Here is a 13,997-nt window from a genome sequence, read left to right as displayed (position 1 = left end):
TTTATGGAATTACCGAATTACATGTGCTGTTTTGAGATAATTAACAGCTTGCTTAATGGGTCCGTTTAAAGTTTTATCAATGGTATTGCGGAGTGGTAATTTCTGTAAATTTATATATATTAATTTGTATGGACGTTGATAAATGATAATGAATATTTAATATTTATGAGAAGTTGTGATTGGTTTGTTGGATAATCTTAAGGTAAAGTAATATTTTTGCAAGTTTATTTACCTAAGTACTTAGTTGATTAATACATGATGTCATCAAAATTTTGGTGTGAATCTTCATCAGTTTAAAAGGTATGTGTTTCTTCTATTTCATTTTACTTTAAGGGTTTTTTTTTTGCTATTTTTTTTTGCTATGTTTTTTGTTTTGGTGTATTTTTTGTAATGTAGATAAAGTATTGAATTCAACACATTATTAAAGTAAGCATATTTCATTCCTAAAGTCTATAGTTTTTTTTTTGAATTTGTTGAATATTGTTTATTGTTGTATTGGCATAATTATTATTAGTTAATTTGTTGAATATTTATTGTTAATGTTGAATTTACCTTAGAATTAGTAATTGAATATGTTGGAATAATTTAATTTTACTCTATTATTGCATGATTTGTGTTTAATTTTTTCCATTTATTTTTATTGTTAGTCTAGAGTTTTTTTTTGAATTTATTGTTTTGTTGTATTGGCATAATTATTGAATAATTTTTTGAATTGTAATTGTTAATGTTGAATTTACCTTAGTATTAGTAATTGAATATTTTGGAATAATTGTTAATTTTACCCTATTATTGCATGATTTATGTTTAATTTTTTCCATTAATTTTAATTGTTAGTCTAGAGTTTTTTTTTTTATTGAATATATTTTATTGTTGTATTGGCATAATTATTGAATAATTTGTTGAATTGTAATTCTTAATGTTGAATTTATCTTAGGATTAGTAATTGAATATGTTAGAATAATTAGTATAGATTGGGTCAATAGGATGTGACTATTGTTAATATGTGCAGGTTTGTGGATTTTGGTAGTATCCAGTATAGGAGAGGTGCTGTCGAATTTTTTTTTAACATTTGAATTTAATTATATAATTATTTGTATAAAATTGTGTAGATGCGTAGAATGAAAACCAGAGCTGGTCGCTCACGTATGGTCGCAGCTAGTTCGTTTAGCAGTGATGATGATATTTCCTTAGGTGCCTCTCAAGAAGAGGCACCTACACCACCTGCGTCGTCAACCGATGCTGCCTCTTCCAGCGCTATTTCACAGCGCAGAGGCGGCGTGCCTTCACAACAGAATCAATTTACCCGCAAGTACGAGGCACAGTGGAAGGACGACCTTTCAATGTAAGTTTGTTAAGGTTTTAGTTTTTTTTTATAAAAAAAATAACAACATAATTTATGAAGTAATCACTATTGAATTTATTTCATTTATTTTCAGGTTCACAAACATTGAGGCCGTTAGAGTAATATCATCGGCGTTTAAATCGTCGATGGAGATTCCATTGTTTCAATGGAGTCAGATATCCAAACATCATGAATGGATGCCTCAAATCAATGCATGGTTTGACATATTTGAGGTTAGTGTTAATTTATAATTTTCAGCTTATTTCTATTAAATTATTAATATAATTATAAATAAATTATTATTTTTATTTAAAATTAATTATTTATACACAGGACAAATTATGATGGGACAATGAGCATAACACTATTGCGAGGAGGGTGTGGGAAAATCACGCGGCAACTAGGTAACATCGAAAACAATACAAGATTTTTTTTAGACAAAAATTTATGTTTCTAAATGTAATTTTTGGTTGCGTGAAGTATGTTGCGTGATTTTTGGTATGAAGCACAAAAAAGGGCAAAAAAAACCACGAGAGATAGAGGTTTCCAAGGCTGGAACGATGTTGCGGTTTGGAGGGATTTCAAACTAATATACATCCCGGAAGATATATGGCCGCACTATCTTGAGCACGTGACGTCTGAGCGGTTCACACGACGCTCATAGTCCGGTGCTGGCAACCGGAATCGGCCAATTCATGGCTCGGTGACAACGCACACTGGCGGCTACGTTCCGTTTGCTGCACATGTGAAACGGATGATAAGATTAATTTAAATGAAATATATCGTTAAATTAAGTTGTTGTTAATAAATCTTTTTTCATTATAGGCTACGTCTCTTGGACGTGAGCCGAGCCCGATGGAGCTGTTTGTGGAGACGCACGTGCGGAGTCAAGACCGCCAAAAAGGGGCGCAACAGTTCGTTGATAACCGTACTCAACATTTCGTGATATGTTTGTTCAATCATTTTATTTTGTAAGTTATTATGTTTATTGAATTGAATATGATGATTACTTTTTTTTATTTTCAGTAGAACTATAATAATCAGTTGAGGGAGAGATACATGAACGATATTTTGACCCATCCAGAATTCGATCCGGATTTGTGGATGGAGGTTGGATCGTCAGGTGGACCCGATAAAAATCGGGTTTATGGGCTCTCCAACACTATGGCCGACAACTTGTGGTCGACCAGTAGTGTTTCAACCATTGGGAGCTCCCAATCAATATCGAGCTCCCAATCTAAGGAGTTCGTGGCATTGCAACAACACACGGTTCAGCTAACTGAAAAATACGACCACCTATCAGCGGAGTACACACAACTCAAAACGTCTCATGCATAACAAAGAGCGGAGTTTGAACAACTCAAAGCGTCTCAAGCACAACAAAGAGCGGAGTCTGAACAACAAAAGCCGGCTTATGAACAACTTCGTGAAATGGTCATGAACATGGCAACACAGAGTGGAACATGTGCGCCTAATCCTTTGTGGTCGTATAACCACCAGCCTCCTCCTCCAGGATCTCCTCCTCCTCCAGCTCCACCTTTATATTAATTTGTAATAAACATTATTTACCTTTAAAATTTCATTTAATATTTTTTTTGAAACACATTCAGTTTGTAATGAATATTATTTACTTTGATTTTTTGTTTTTAATGTTTAATATAATTTTTATTTGCATAATTGGTTTTTATTATCATTAATTTATATAATTTTATATTATGTATTCTAAATAATTTTTTAAAAACAAATTTAGAAAAAACTATTACAAAGGGTTTTACCGACGGAATGAATCCGTCGACATTTGACCACATTCACCGACGCATTTACAGACGGATATATTCGGTCGGTATTTCATACACTCACCGACAGCTTTACTGACGGAATGAATCCGTCAGCATTTGACAGTAGCTACCACAATTGCCGACGAATTTACAGACGGATATATTCGGTCGGTATTTCAAACACTCACCGACAAATATACCGACGGTACGTATCCGTCGGTCAATCACGATATCACCGACGGAATAAAAATCCGTCGGTATATTTCAAGTGGGAAACTTTTTTTTTTTGTGCGAAAATTCCGTCTGTAAAACCATCGGCAAATGGTTTTTTTGTGTTTCCGACCGATATAGCGATGGAATGTGGAATTACCAATAAAAGGAAAGCCGACGGACGTATTCTGTCGATGAAGACGTCGGTAAATAAATCACTGATGAACTGGTAATCACACACCGATGGAATATTTCCGTCGGTAAAACTGTGAAATCTTGTAGTGAACCTTGTTTTTGAACCATTTTTGTAGGCTCAAAACAGTGCAATATCAACCCTCAACCTCATAAAACCCATCCGGAGTTTCAAAATCTAGTTTGATTCACTTTATTAATACAATCCAAACTCAAACATCATATTCAAATTTTGAGCCAAATCTATGATCATGAGGAAGGCTCTCAATTATGCCAATGAACTTGCCCATTGATAGCCTTTTGTGGCCGGAATATGCACTAGAACAACGAATTTTAACAGTTTCTCTCTTCTCATTCCTCTTTCTTCGATTTGCTACTCTCTTTACATTAAGTATTGGAATATTACATCAAATGAAACTTAGGGATAAAATAAAAAAACTATATAGTTGGCAACAGTTTGAATTTTAATTTGTTCACTTTTAATTTTCTGAATATTATAGATAGTAGAATTCTCGATGCTAATTTTAAAGGGTTGCTTGAAAGAGGTATATTTTTTCCTTCATTTTCTAGATTCAAAACTTTGAAACCAGTTTTGGGAGATATTATTCTAGCTATACTAGGCCGATATTTTTTCTTAATTTTTTAAACTCAAAACTTTAAAAACAATGTTGGAAAATATTATTTTAGATATACTAGATCGATATAAGGGTTACATCTTTTGAATCATCTATAAAAAAAAAAAAAAAATTTTTGTTAATATTAACATAAACTAAACCTTGTAGGGTTTTTACTATATATAAAATCACTATTCGATCTTTCACAAACCACTATGGATTGAAACAATAATTTTTTAAAAAAATCTTAATTTGATTCTCGAGTTTTTTTTTGCATAATTAAGCTATTTTGAGCTAAATTTAGCACTCAATTGAATTTGTTTTAGGGAGAATTGAATTAAAATACAAAGGACTTGAGTGAAAAATATAAGTAATATAGGTGGTGCTTTCAAATTTGTTTGTGAAGTACATTTTAGTCCCTAATTTTTTTACTATAAAGTGATCGGTCCTTTTAATTTTTTTAAAAAAATATTTTCCTTATTTTTCAGTTTTTTTTTCATGGGAGGAGAGAGAGGAGTCGCTGGATTCCAACAAAGAGAGAGAAAGTTCTTCGTTAGTGACGATTCCGACCACCAAACATGTTAAAATTGATGACAACGGGTTCTACTAGGTAAGAGAAGTCTTATGGTGACTGTTTTAAGCCTTAATGTAGCTTAAAAATATCAGATCTATGCCAAGAATGCAATATTATTTCCTGTTTGATTTAATGGTTTAGACCTTTTTTTGGGTTTAATGGGTTAATAGGTTGGTTTCTTGGTATTTTAATATTGTTTGTAAGGTGTTTTGTGATTAAAATATGTTAAAAAATAGGTTTTTTGGATAAAAAACATGTACGTTTTATTTTCGAGTCATCATAGTGGTGACCGAAATGGAATCTAGACTAGCAGACAACACGCAATGGACAACATGTTTTCTACCTATTCTTTTTTTTCAAAAAAATAAGGGTGGATGATAGGTCTGCCCCTTTAATTTTTTTTTAAATAATAGTTATGGAGAATTTTAATTGGATTAATTAAAAAATGATTAAATTAAAAGAATTAGTATAAATAAGGATACTTGGGCTTTTTCTTTTTTGATACCTTTTTTTTTTGTTAATATCTTTCTATGTCTTTTTTTTAAATATTTTTAAGTTTTTTTAATTAATACCCCTCTTATGTCATTGTTTTTTCTTATTTAGCTTTTTTAGAATAGAAATTATTTTTTAATTATATTGGGTATTTTTAATTTTTCATGGGGTCAATATGATTTATTTGTCATTTTTTTTCATATATTTCATATAAATTAAATTTATTTTTATAAATTAAAAATATTTATTTTTTATGATATTTTTAATACGTGCAACCTTATATAGTATTTTGTTTTTTTATTTTATTCAATAAAATTTATTTATCTGTCAATTTTTATTACAAATTAATTTTAATAATTAAATTCATTAAACACAATCATATAAATGACATGTGTTGCGTTATTAAATATCTTGATTTATATTTGTTATTTATTTTTTGCAATTTTATTTTTATTTATAGTCAATTTTCTTTTCTATCGAAATATCTTGATTTCATAATTTAGGACGCACAATAAACACATAATCTTAACATATCTCATGTCCAGGTCATGAAATTCATCATGTGTTAACCCAGCTCAGCTCAAAATGATTTTTTTCATTTATTTTTTGTTGTTATTATCTTATTTTTTATTATGTTATTAAATTAATCAAAATTTAATTTGATTATTAAGTTTCTTATACTTTTTTAAAAAACATAATTATCTTTTTTTTTATTAAAAACATTTAATCTAATTCGCGGTGTCACGCAGGCTACAAATCCAGTATAAGCTAATTGATGATATCTTTCCCATTTAATAAAAAAAGAAAATCTGAAATCAACATATAAGATTGAAAATTTGGATTTTCTTATTACAAACTTTTAAAACTTCTGGAACTAGGCCCAAACCCATCTCGCAACCTTACATTAAAGAAAGAATTCCAACCTTACAAAATTGTGTTGAGTTTATTAGAAACAATTTTTTTTAACACGTGAAAAAAAAAAAAAAAAAAAAAACCCGAAGAAATGGACGCCTAAAAGTGGCTTGCATTGGTATTTGATTATTTTCTCACCGTCATTACTATAAAGCCGAAGGAGACTTCTCATTCTTGCAGACCGTACGAGAACTGAAACTTCCATCTACGAGCAGCTTCTCAATATTATCTAGGAGACTCATCGTCCTGGGTTCCTTTCTTTTTTGAAAATAACCATCCTAGAAGGGGGATTAGAGACCTTTTCCTGGCCATCCTTTTAAAAGAGTGAGGTCTCTCTAGCACTTCCTCTTTCGAAACAATAACCTTAGCCAATGAAGGAGGACTAGCGAATTTCACACTTCTCTTCTTTTGAAAGTCTGTAGGTTCTTCAATACCAGTATGGTTCTTGATCATCTCCATTTTGGTTGCATTTTCAACGAACTTGATGTCTTCAATCTCTGGATCATCAAGTACTGGTTGTTTTTTATGCATTCTTTCTCTTGCCCTTAATCGTTGTAGCTCTTTCTTTGTTTCTTCAAGTTCTTCTCTTAGAGATTTTATACTGTAGGTCATCAAGTTACCTTCTTCTCTTGCTTTTTGGAGGCTTTGCTTTGTTTCCTCAAGCTCAGCTGTTAAGGCTCCAAATCTGGAGGGAGCAGCCTGTCCATTTTCTCTCCCTCCTGTTCGCATCTAGCAGGAAAAAAAAATGTACCTTGATTAGCAAAATAAAATTATTTTCTAGTGGCAAGTTTTGAGATCCTAATGACATTTAAAAAAGAGGATAAAGTTTATTACTTGAATTTTCTATAATTCAGTACTGTTGGCGAATAGTTTTAAGAAGAAAAAAAATTCATTATCTAAAAAGTAATTCGTTAAAAAAGGACAGACAATGGCAACTACTAGCTAGACATGACATTAAAAAACACAGTATTATTAAATTACCATTGAAGTTTTATATACAATATATAAGACACAAGTTCTGTTTTAGTACATCATTAAATTCAAGATTGAAACTGTAGCTCTTGATTGGTTACGTGGAAAGAAATTGTGTTCGATGCCAGAACAGATATCCAAACATAAGAGATATATAGAGAAGATCAAAGAGACGTAGTGAGAACCTCTTTGAGCTTGTTGGCATAGATTTCCCCAGCTAAAACTCTTTCCCCAAACAACACCACTGCTTCTCTGACAGACTTGAATGGTGCTCTTGTATCAATCTCCGCCCGTCCATTGACCACCAATAATCCACCCTCTTCTCTGTTCATGCTTAGCACTTGAAAATATGTATATATATCCACTCTATATATGTGATGGAAAAGAAGAGTAAGAATCAGGGGGTGAATGGATTCATGGGGTGACGAAGAGAGGGCTGGCTAGCTCCTTTTAATACAAGGAGCTGGCTATCAATTATAAGAGGTTGTTGTTAATGGCTTGCTTACTTCAAAGGAAGTTGTTAAATAAATCATGGGGCTTTTTATTTTTTATTTTTCATTTATTTACTTACTTTGTTTCTTCGCGTCCACTACACTGTAATCTTGTTAATTGAAGTTGACAAGGGTGGTTGGACCATCCATGTTGATCTTCTTGATTCGTTAGTTTCATAGCTTAGCACTCTTAACTTGATTGGGACCTGCCTCCACTTGAACTGAATTCAGCTAGTCCAAAGAGATGACTGGGTCCGTTAGGGGTCCACGTCGGTAAATTGGATCATAAATAATTTAGGCAAGCCTCGACAAAAATCCCAAGCCAATACGATCAATCTTTACTAGATAGATTGCAAACTTCTTCTTCTTTTATTTTATCTTGATTAACTCTCAACTTACCAATGGATGATTTCTCAATAAATTCCTTTCCTAGTTTTAGTTAAGAAAAAAACCATTGCGCATTCATGTGAAAGGAAGATAATTTCTCTTTTTCCGCTGAAGTTCTTCCAATCTTTTGATATATAGAGAGTAAACTATATAAGAAATGTTAGAAAAAATAATCTGACTATTACATAAATTATCAATTACGCAAAGGCAAAATCGTGGAAGATTCCATGGTTCTTTGTATATAAATAAAGAGAAATCACATGAGTTTTTATATGATTATTTAACCATTTAATTTGTTAAACTTACATTGTCAGGAAGAAATTAGTTTAGAATTTATTGATGTTTTAGAGATTTAATTAATCAAGATGAAAACTAGATGGAAAACCTTACTGAGATTGTTTCAATGGATCATAACTTTTGTGAGGTTTTCACAATTATTTTTTATCAATACATATTAGGATATTTGGACCATAATTCACCTCAAAGAAAAAATATTTTTTGTTTCTAAATTGCATTATGATCCTAGAAGAAAGGATATGTGAATAGATTGCTATTCAAGCATGGAAAACAATGACCAAGCCACCTATAAGCCAAGGACCCCCTTGAATTTTGATAAATAATTAATGATGCTAAATATTTTAAAAAATATATAATAAATAAAAAGTTCAAGAACACATATAAATTATTTGATATATGGAGGATCCCATTTTAAACTTTATAAATAATTCAATGATACATGTGTATTCTTAAACTTAATTTATTATTGTTATATTTTGTTAATGTTTAGCATTTTTTATAATGAATCATTAACTATTCAAAAAAGAAATTGAAATAATATTATTTCATCACCTGTTATTAACGTTATAAGATCAATTCATGAATGACTTATCTAATTCGAAAGAAAAATAAATAATTATCCATTATAATTTTTATATTCGTTATGCATGCCATAAAAAATATTAGATTCTCCATAGGTGATAATATTATTCAATATGACAAATATCTTTTAAACAACCAAATCTAATCAAAGAGTTATCTCTTGAAAAATATATTTGTTTAGAAATTTCGGATAGTTAAAACTGATTTAGGATCATATCTTGTATCGGTAATGATTTAAAAGATATATATTTTTAAACTTGTCTATGAAAACAAAAGCAAATATGAATTTAGAGAAGAAAAACAAAAACAAAACCCTAGCTGCTACCATTTGGACACGCCACTTTTAATATCACTTACTTATTTTATTTTTTCACTTTGTGTTTTGGAATTAGCAACCAACCAAGCTCGATGTTCCCGCTTCAGTACAGTGCTACATTATTTTTTTTATATAAAAAAAAATAATGTTTAGATGCCATAAGTGTATTTTTTAAAAGAAAGAAAAACATGTGGCTTTGGTCATAGACCCGACTAGGTCGAATAAGTTGGTTTTATTTTAATTAGATGAAAGAAATAGAAAATGACAATAAATTGATCAAATTTAAAAAGAAAAGTGATCAGGATAACCTGTGATATTCCGTCAAACCCGTGACTTAGATTATAAGATTGGAAAAACCTTATAGAAAAAATAAAGAGAATTATAGAGCTTATTTTTTAAAAAAAATATCAACTCCTGTTAATTTTTTAAACCCGATATCTAAGTCATTAGACCCAAAGCACCATGTCTAAAAAAACTATGAAGCTCAATTCCTAAAAAATAATTTCAATTATATAAAAGGATTATAAAAATAACGATTAAAAGAATGACGATCAAAATTAAAATACAAAATAAATTTTATATTGGATTGAATGGTGAGATTGAAAAAAAATTAGTGTTAAGGTAATAGATCTTAGTAATAGAGATTAACTTTCCATCTTTGTTTTTAGAGATAAAATGGGATGGGACATATTGTTAATACTTAACCATGAATAGCTCTTCGGTGTCAAATTATGCCTATGAGCTCTTCTGTTTGTTTAATGCTCGGCTATTTAAACACTTTTATCAAAGCATCAAGAGGAGTTCCACATGATTACACATGATTAATAATAGCTAACTTTGATAAAATGTTAGCTTTGCCATTTTCTTGTTAAGGGATATTAGCATTAGAGATCAATTTTTCATCTTTATTTTTGAGAGAAAAATGGGTTAGTGCATTTTGTTGATACTTAACCATAGATAGCTCTTTATGTCAATTTATCCTTCATATTGGACAACGATAAGCTAGAAGTCACTTTATACTTAAACATGGTAGGCATTTAAAGTCTTAGTTAGGCTAAGGCCGGCCAGGAAAGCCTTATAATTAGATGCATTGTTAGAGGATAAAACTCAATATAAAGTCCATGTTGATAAACCTATTCACCAGGTGACGCAAACAGGAATGAAGGATAAAAAAAGTTTGGTACATATCAAAAACCTTAAAGATAAAAAAAAAAAAAAAAACATCACAAGTATAGAAAGACTCTTAAAATACTTAATTTTATTCATTATTGTCTACCCTTGCTAAAATGTTATTACAACTTATATATATAAAGCTAAAAAATCATAATAATATTTAATATGAACAATAAGCTAGAAAAAATATGTCCTTAAAATATGAGAAAAAAAATAGAAAAGCATCATAATAAAGAATAGAAATATAAAAATATTTATTTTTCTAAAAAAGGTCTTATATTAGCATTGTTAAAGTTGTTTTGGGCCTATCTCTCTATTAAAAGCTAGCTTTTAAGGGTGAGATATGTCTCAAATAACGGCGGAGCCAAGATTTTTCAAATGAGGGGGCAAATTACTAACAAATACTTAATATTATGTATTATGTAGACATGCGCGATATAAAGAAATCAATTTGAAATATATGTACTAACTCATATCAAGCAAAATTAATTTAAGAATACATTTAAATTGAGAAACTTAAATTATAATTGTTCTCTTCGAGTTTTCATATTTAAAACCGCTTCATAATAACTTCATTATCAATCTCATCGAAGATATTTTTCTCAATATATACAACCAAACTGTCATTCATTTATTTTTAGTTTAAGGTGGGTTCAATGCTTGTGTTTTCTAAGTTTTCCAAGGACTAGTGAAGTTCTTGGCATCAATTCTATGCTAACATTTGGAATATATGATCATAAGAGAAAACTTTTGAATTTTTGAATTGATACAATATGTTGTAGGAAAAGAAAATATTGTATATGTAAAAGACTTATTGTCTTTTTGACTATCTTAATTTATGCATTTTTGTAGATGATTCTCATTAAAATTAGATATTAATAAAAAATTTGAGTGAATTTTAGGGATGTGTGTGACAATAATATCAGACCTGCATTTAGGTCTGATAACCATGCCAACCCCAAACATGGGTACCAGACCCAAGTAGCTTGGTCTTGGTGTGGTTGCCAGATCCACGTACCTTGGGTCTCGTGTGATTGCCAGACCCAAGCCACAAGGGTCTGGCATGCTCGCCAGACACAAGGTGCGTGAGTTTGGCAAAAAGTTGAGTGGAGATTTAAAAATTAACCCACATGGTTAGGTTTAATAACATTATTAAAATATTCTTCATACTTTTAATATTCTTTTTACATTTTAAAAAAATTGAGATTGACTCGCTGCGGAGAACGAGCTAATATACGTAGTCCTATCTAAAGATAAATGGCCTATGCTACACTGCTAGTTGGTCAAACAAAAATTCAATATTAAGAAAAAAGATGACAAGGCAATGCAAACTCCTCTAAAAAAGAAAAAAAAATCACGAGACTCTGGTAATTGGCTCAACTGGGTTTAATAAACTTGGCTAACCTAAATAAAGTGTTAAAAAAAATGAAAAAAAGAAACCAAAAGCTCAATTTCTAGTAAATAAAATATTGAAGGCTGAAATTAAAGAAAAAATATGAAAAAAAGGTAAAAAAAACTTGGACCAAACCCACCACAAACAAGATGTAAAATCTCTAACTCAGTTGTGTTATAAGGGTAACCCCATTGAAAGAAAACTCAATAAAATAATGAAGCTCAATTATTAAAGAACCAAATATTGAAGAATGAAAATAAAAAAATAAAATTAATTTTAAAAAAAGTTACAAGAATTTTTTTTGAGTTAACTTGGGTTAATCTGCTAACCCCATAATTATAGAAGAAAAACATATTGGCTAGGACTGAGATAATCTCATAGAAATGCAAGCAAAAAGAAAAAGACAAAGATAAATTTCCAACAAATCAAACGTTGAATGATGAAAATGAATTTTTTTTTTAAAAAGACAAAAAAAACCCAAACTCAACACGTATAAACCTTAAAAACCATGAAGCCGAGACTAATCTCATAAAAGGCAAACCCTAAAAATCACAAAGTAAAATTCTAAATCAACAAAATACCGAGTGATGAAATTGAAAACAATAATGAAAAAGGGATTAAAAACAAAAAATAGCAATAAAAAGAACGTTGAAAACAAAAAAAACAATTTAAAAAAAGCAATAAAAAAAAAGATCCAAATGAACCTGGGTTAACTTGTGACCATGGGTATAAGATTGAGATAATCCTATATAAAAAAAAGAAAAAAACAGGAAGATCAATCCTTAACAAATCAAATATTAAAAGATGAAATAAAAAAAATTTATTTAAAAAATGTGAAAAAAAAGACTAAATTGAACCCTTGTTAACCTCCAAAATCAACGACTCTGGTCATAAACCCTGAACTAACTCTATAGAAGACAAACCCTAAAAACAACGAAGCAAAATTATAAATTAATAAAATGCCAATGGATAAAACTAGAAAAATAGCAAAAAAAAAGGACCAAATTAAACATAAAAATAAAATCAAATGCTTAGAGAATTAAAAAAAAAATTTAATTATGAAAATAATAAATAAAGCAAATAAAAATCAAAAGAATAAGGATAAAATTTGATATAAAAATCAAATTAAACCAAATGATGAGGGATGAAGTTGAAGAAAAAAATTAAAAAAAGATAACCAACAAAACAAATAGAAATCAAAAGAACGAGGGCAAAAACGGATATAAGAAAAAAGTGGCAGACACCTTTGAGTTTTGCCTAGGAAAAGAGAGAGAAAGAAAAAAAAAAGAAAAAAAAAATCCACAAGAGCCTAACCATTTCTATGTCGTGAACAAGCGCCTGACCATTGGAAAGAGGATACGAGGATGCTTCCAATATTGTCGTGAAATACAACGTTTGATCACTGATTTAACCCACATGCGCGGCCCAAAAGGCATAGATGTCGCCCATGCGTATGTGCGTGTGGCAATGCACTAACCATCTTTTCCTATAAATAATATTTTTTTTATTAAGAAAAAGACCACAACGCCTCTAACTAAAATTAACAATAATAATAATGAGGGGTGTAACTCAATGGATCATGTCCTGAGTTTGTTCTCTAGAGGTCACTAGTTCGAGTCCCACAAATCTCAGGGCCACTGGAGGCTTACACGGTTATTAACTTCAGGGCCCGTGAGATTAGTCAAGGTGCGCGCAAGTTAGCCCGAACACCCACGTTAATAAAAAAAATTTAACAATAATAAAAAAATCAAGATAAAAAAACCTAAACAACCTGCACTGCACGCTAGTTTAAATAATTTTAATCAATATGTTATTTTATTATGCATCAAAAATAAAAAAAATACCTCATGTCGCTGTTAAAATTGACAGTGACAAACCAATCACAGTGAAAACACCATTTTGTTTCCAACCTCAAGTTTAAAGGTATTAGCTTGCGAGGGCAAGATCTTCTTTACACTATTCTAATAAATAATAATCAATGAGTAGATAAACAGTTATTTCATCAAGTTTTTGTTAATACTTTTTCAACTATTTCATTTTAAACAGTCCAATGAATATATCTATCGCAACCGTAATCAAATAAAAAATTGTAAAAGTGGATGAAAAACAGTAAAAAAAAAAAAAAAAACCTTTTACCGATGGACCCGGTTCGTGGATGTCGGTTCTCCTCTGAAGTACCTAATTTTCATTTTTTAGGTCTCAAAAATCTCTCGAGAGTCCTTGGGTAGGGACCAGAGACAAAGAAAACAAAACAAAGCGAGAGAAAGTTATT

General features: G+C 30.3%; 1 protein-coding gene across 1 annotated transcript; it reads right to left on the bottom strand.

The window, feature by feature from the left end:
- Positions 1-6,010: 6,010 nt before the first annotated feature.
- On the bottom strand, positions 6,011-7,576 carry LOC18099198 (WEB family protein At2g17940). The gene is made up of 2 exons (XM_006383048.3): positions 7,272-7,576; positions 6,011-6,843 (listed from the first exon to the last, which is right to left on the bottom strand). The coding sequence occupies exons 1-2, from the start codon at positions 7,416-7,418 to the stop codon at positions 6,340-6,342; spliced, it is 651 nt and encodes a 216-aa protein (XP_006383110.3). The 5' UTR covers positions 7,419-7,576; the 3' UTR covers positions 6,011-6,339.
- Positions 7,577-13,997: the final 6,421 nt, after the last annotated feature.

Source organism: Populus trichocarpa, chromosome 5 (genome assembly GCF_000002775.5).
Source record: "Populus trichocarpa isolate Nisqually-1 chromosome 5, P.trichocarpa_v4.1, whole genome shotgun sequence".
In the NCBI taxonomy this organism is placed as follows: domain Eukaryota; kingdom Viridiplantae; phylum Streptophyta; class Magnoliopsida; order Malpighiales; family Salicaceae; genus Populus; species Populus trichocarpa.
The sequence above is the reverse complement of the archived record's forward strand: the minus strand, read 5'-3'. Positions and strand labels throughout refer to the sequence as shown.

Coding starts and splice junctions, on each gene's coding strand:
- LOC18099198 (XM_006383048.3), bottom strand. CDS start 7,418: ATGAACAGAGAAGAGGGTGGATTATTGGTGGTCAATGGACGGGCGGAG. Junction 6,844..7,271: donor ATGCCAACAAGCTCAAAGAG/GTTCTCACTACG, acceptor TTTTCCTGCTAG/ATGCGAACAGGAGGGAGAGA.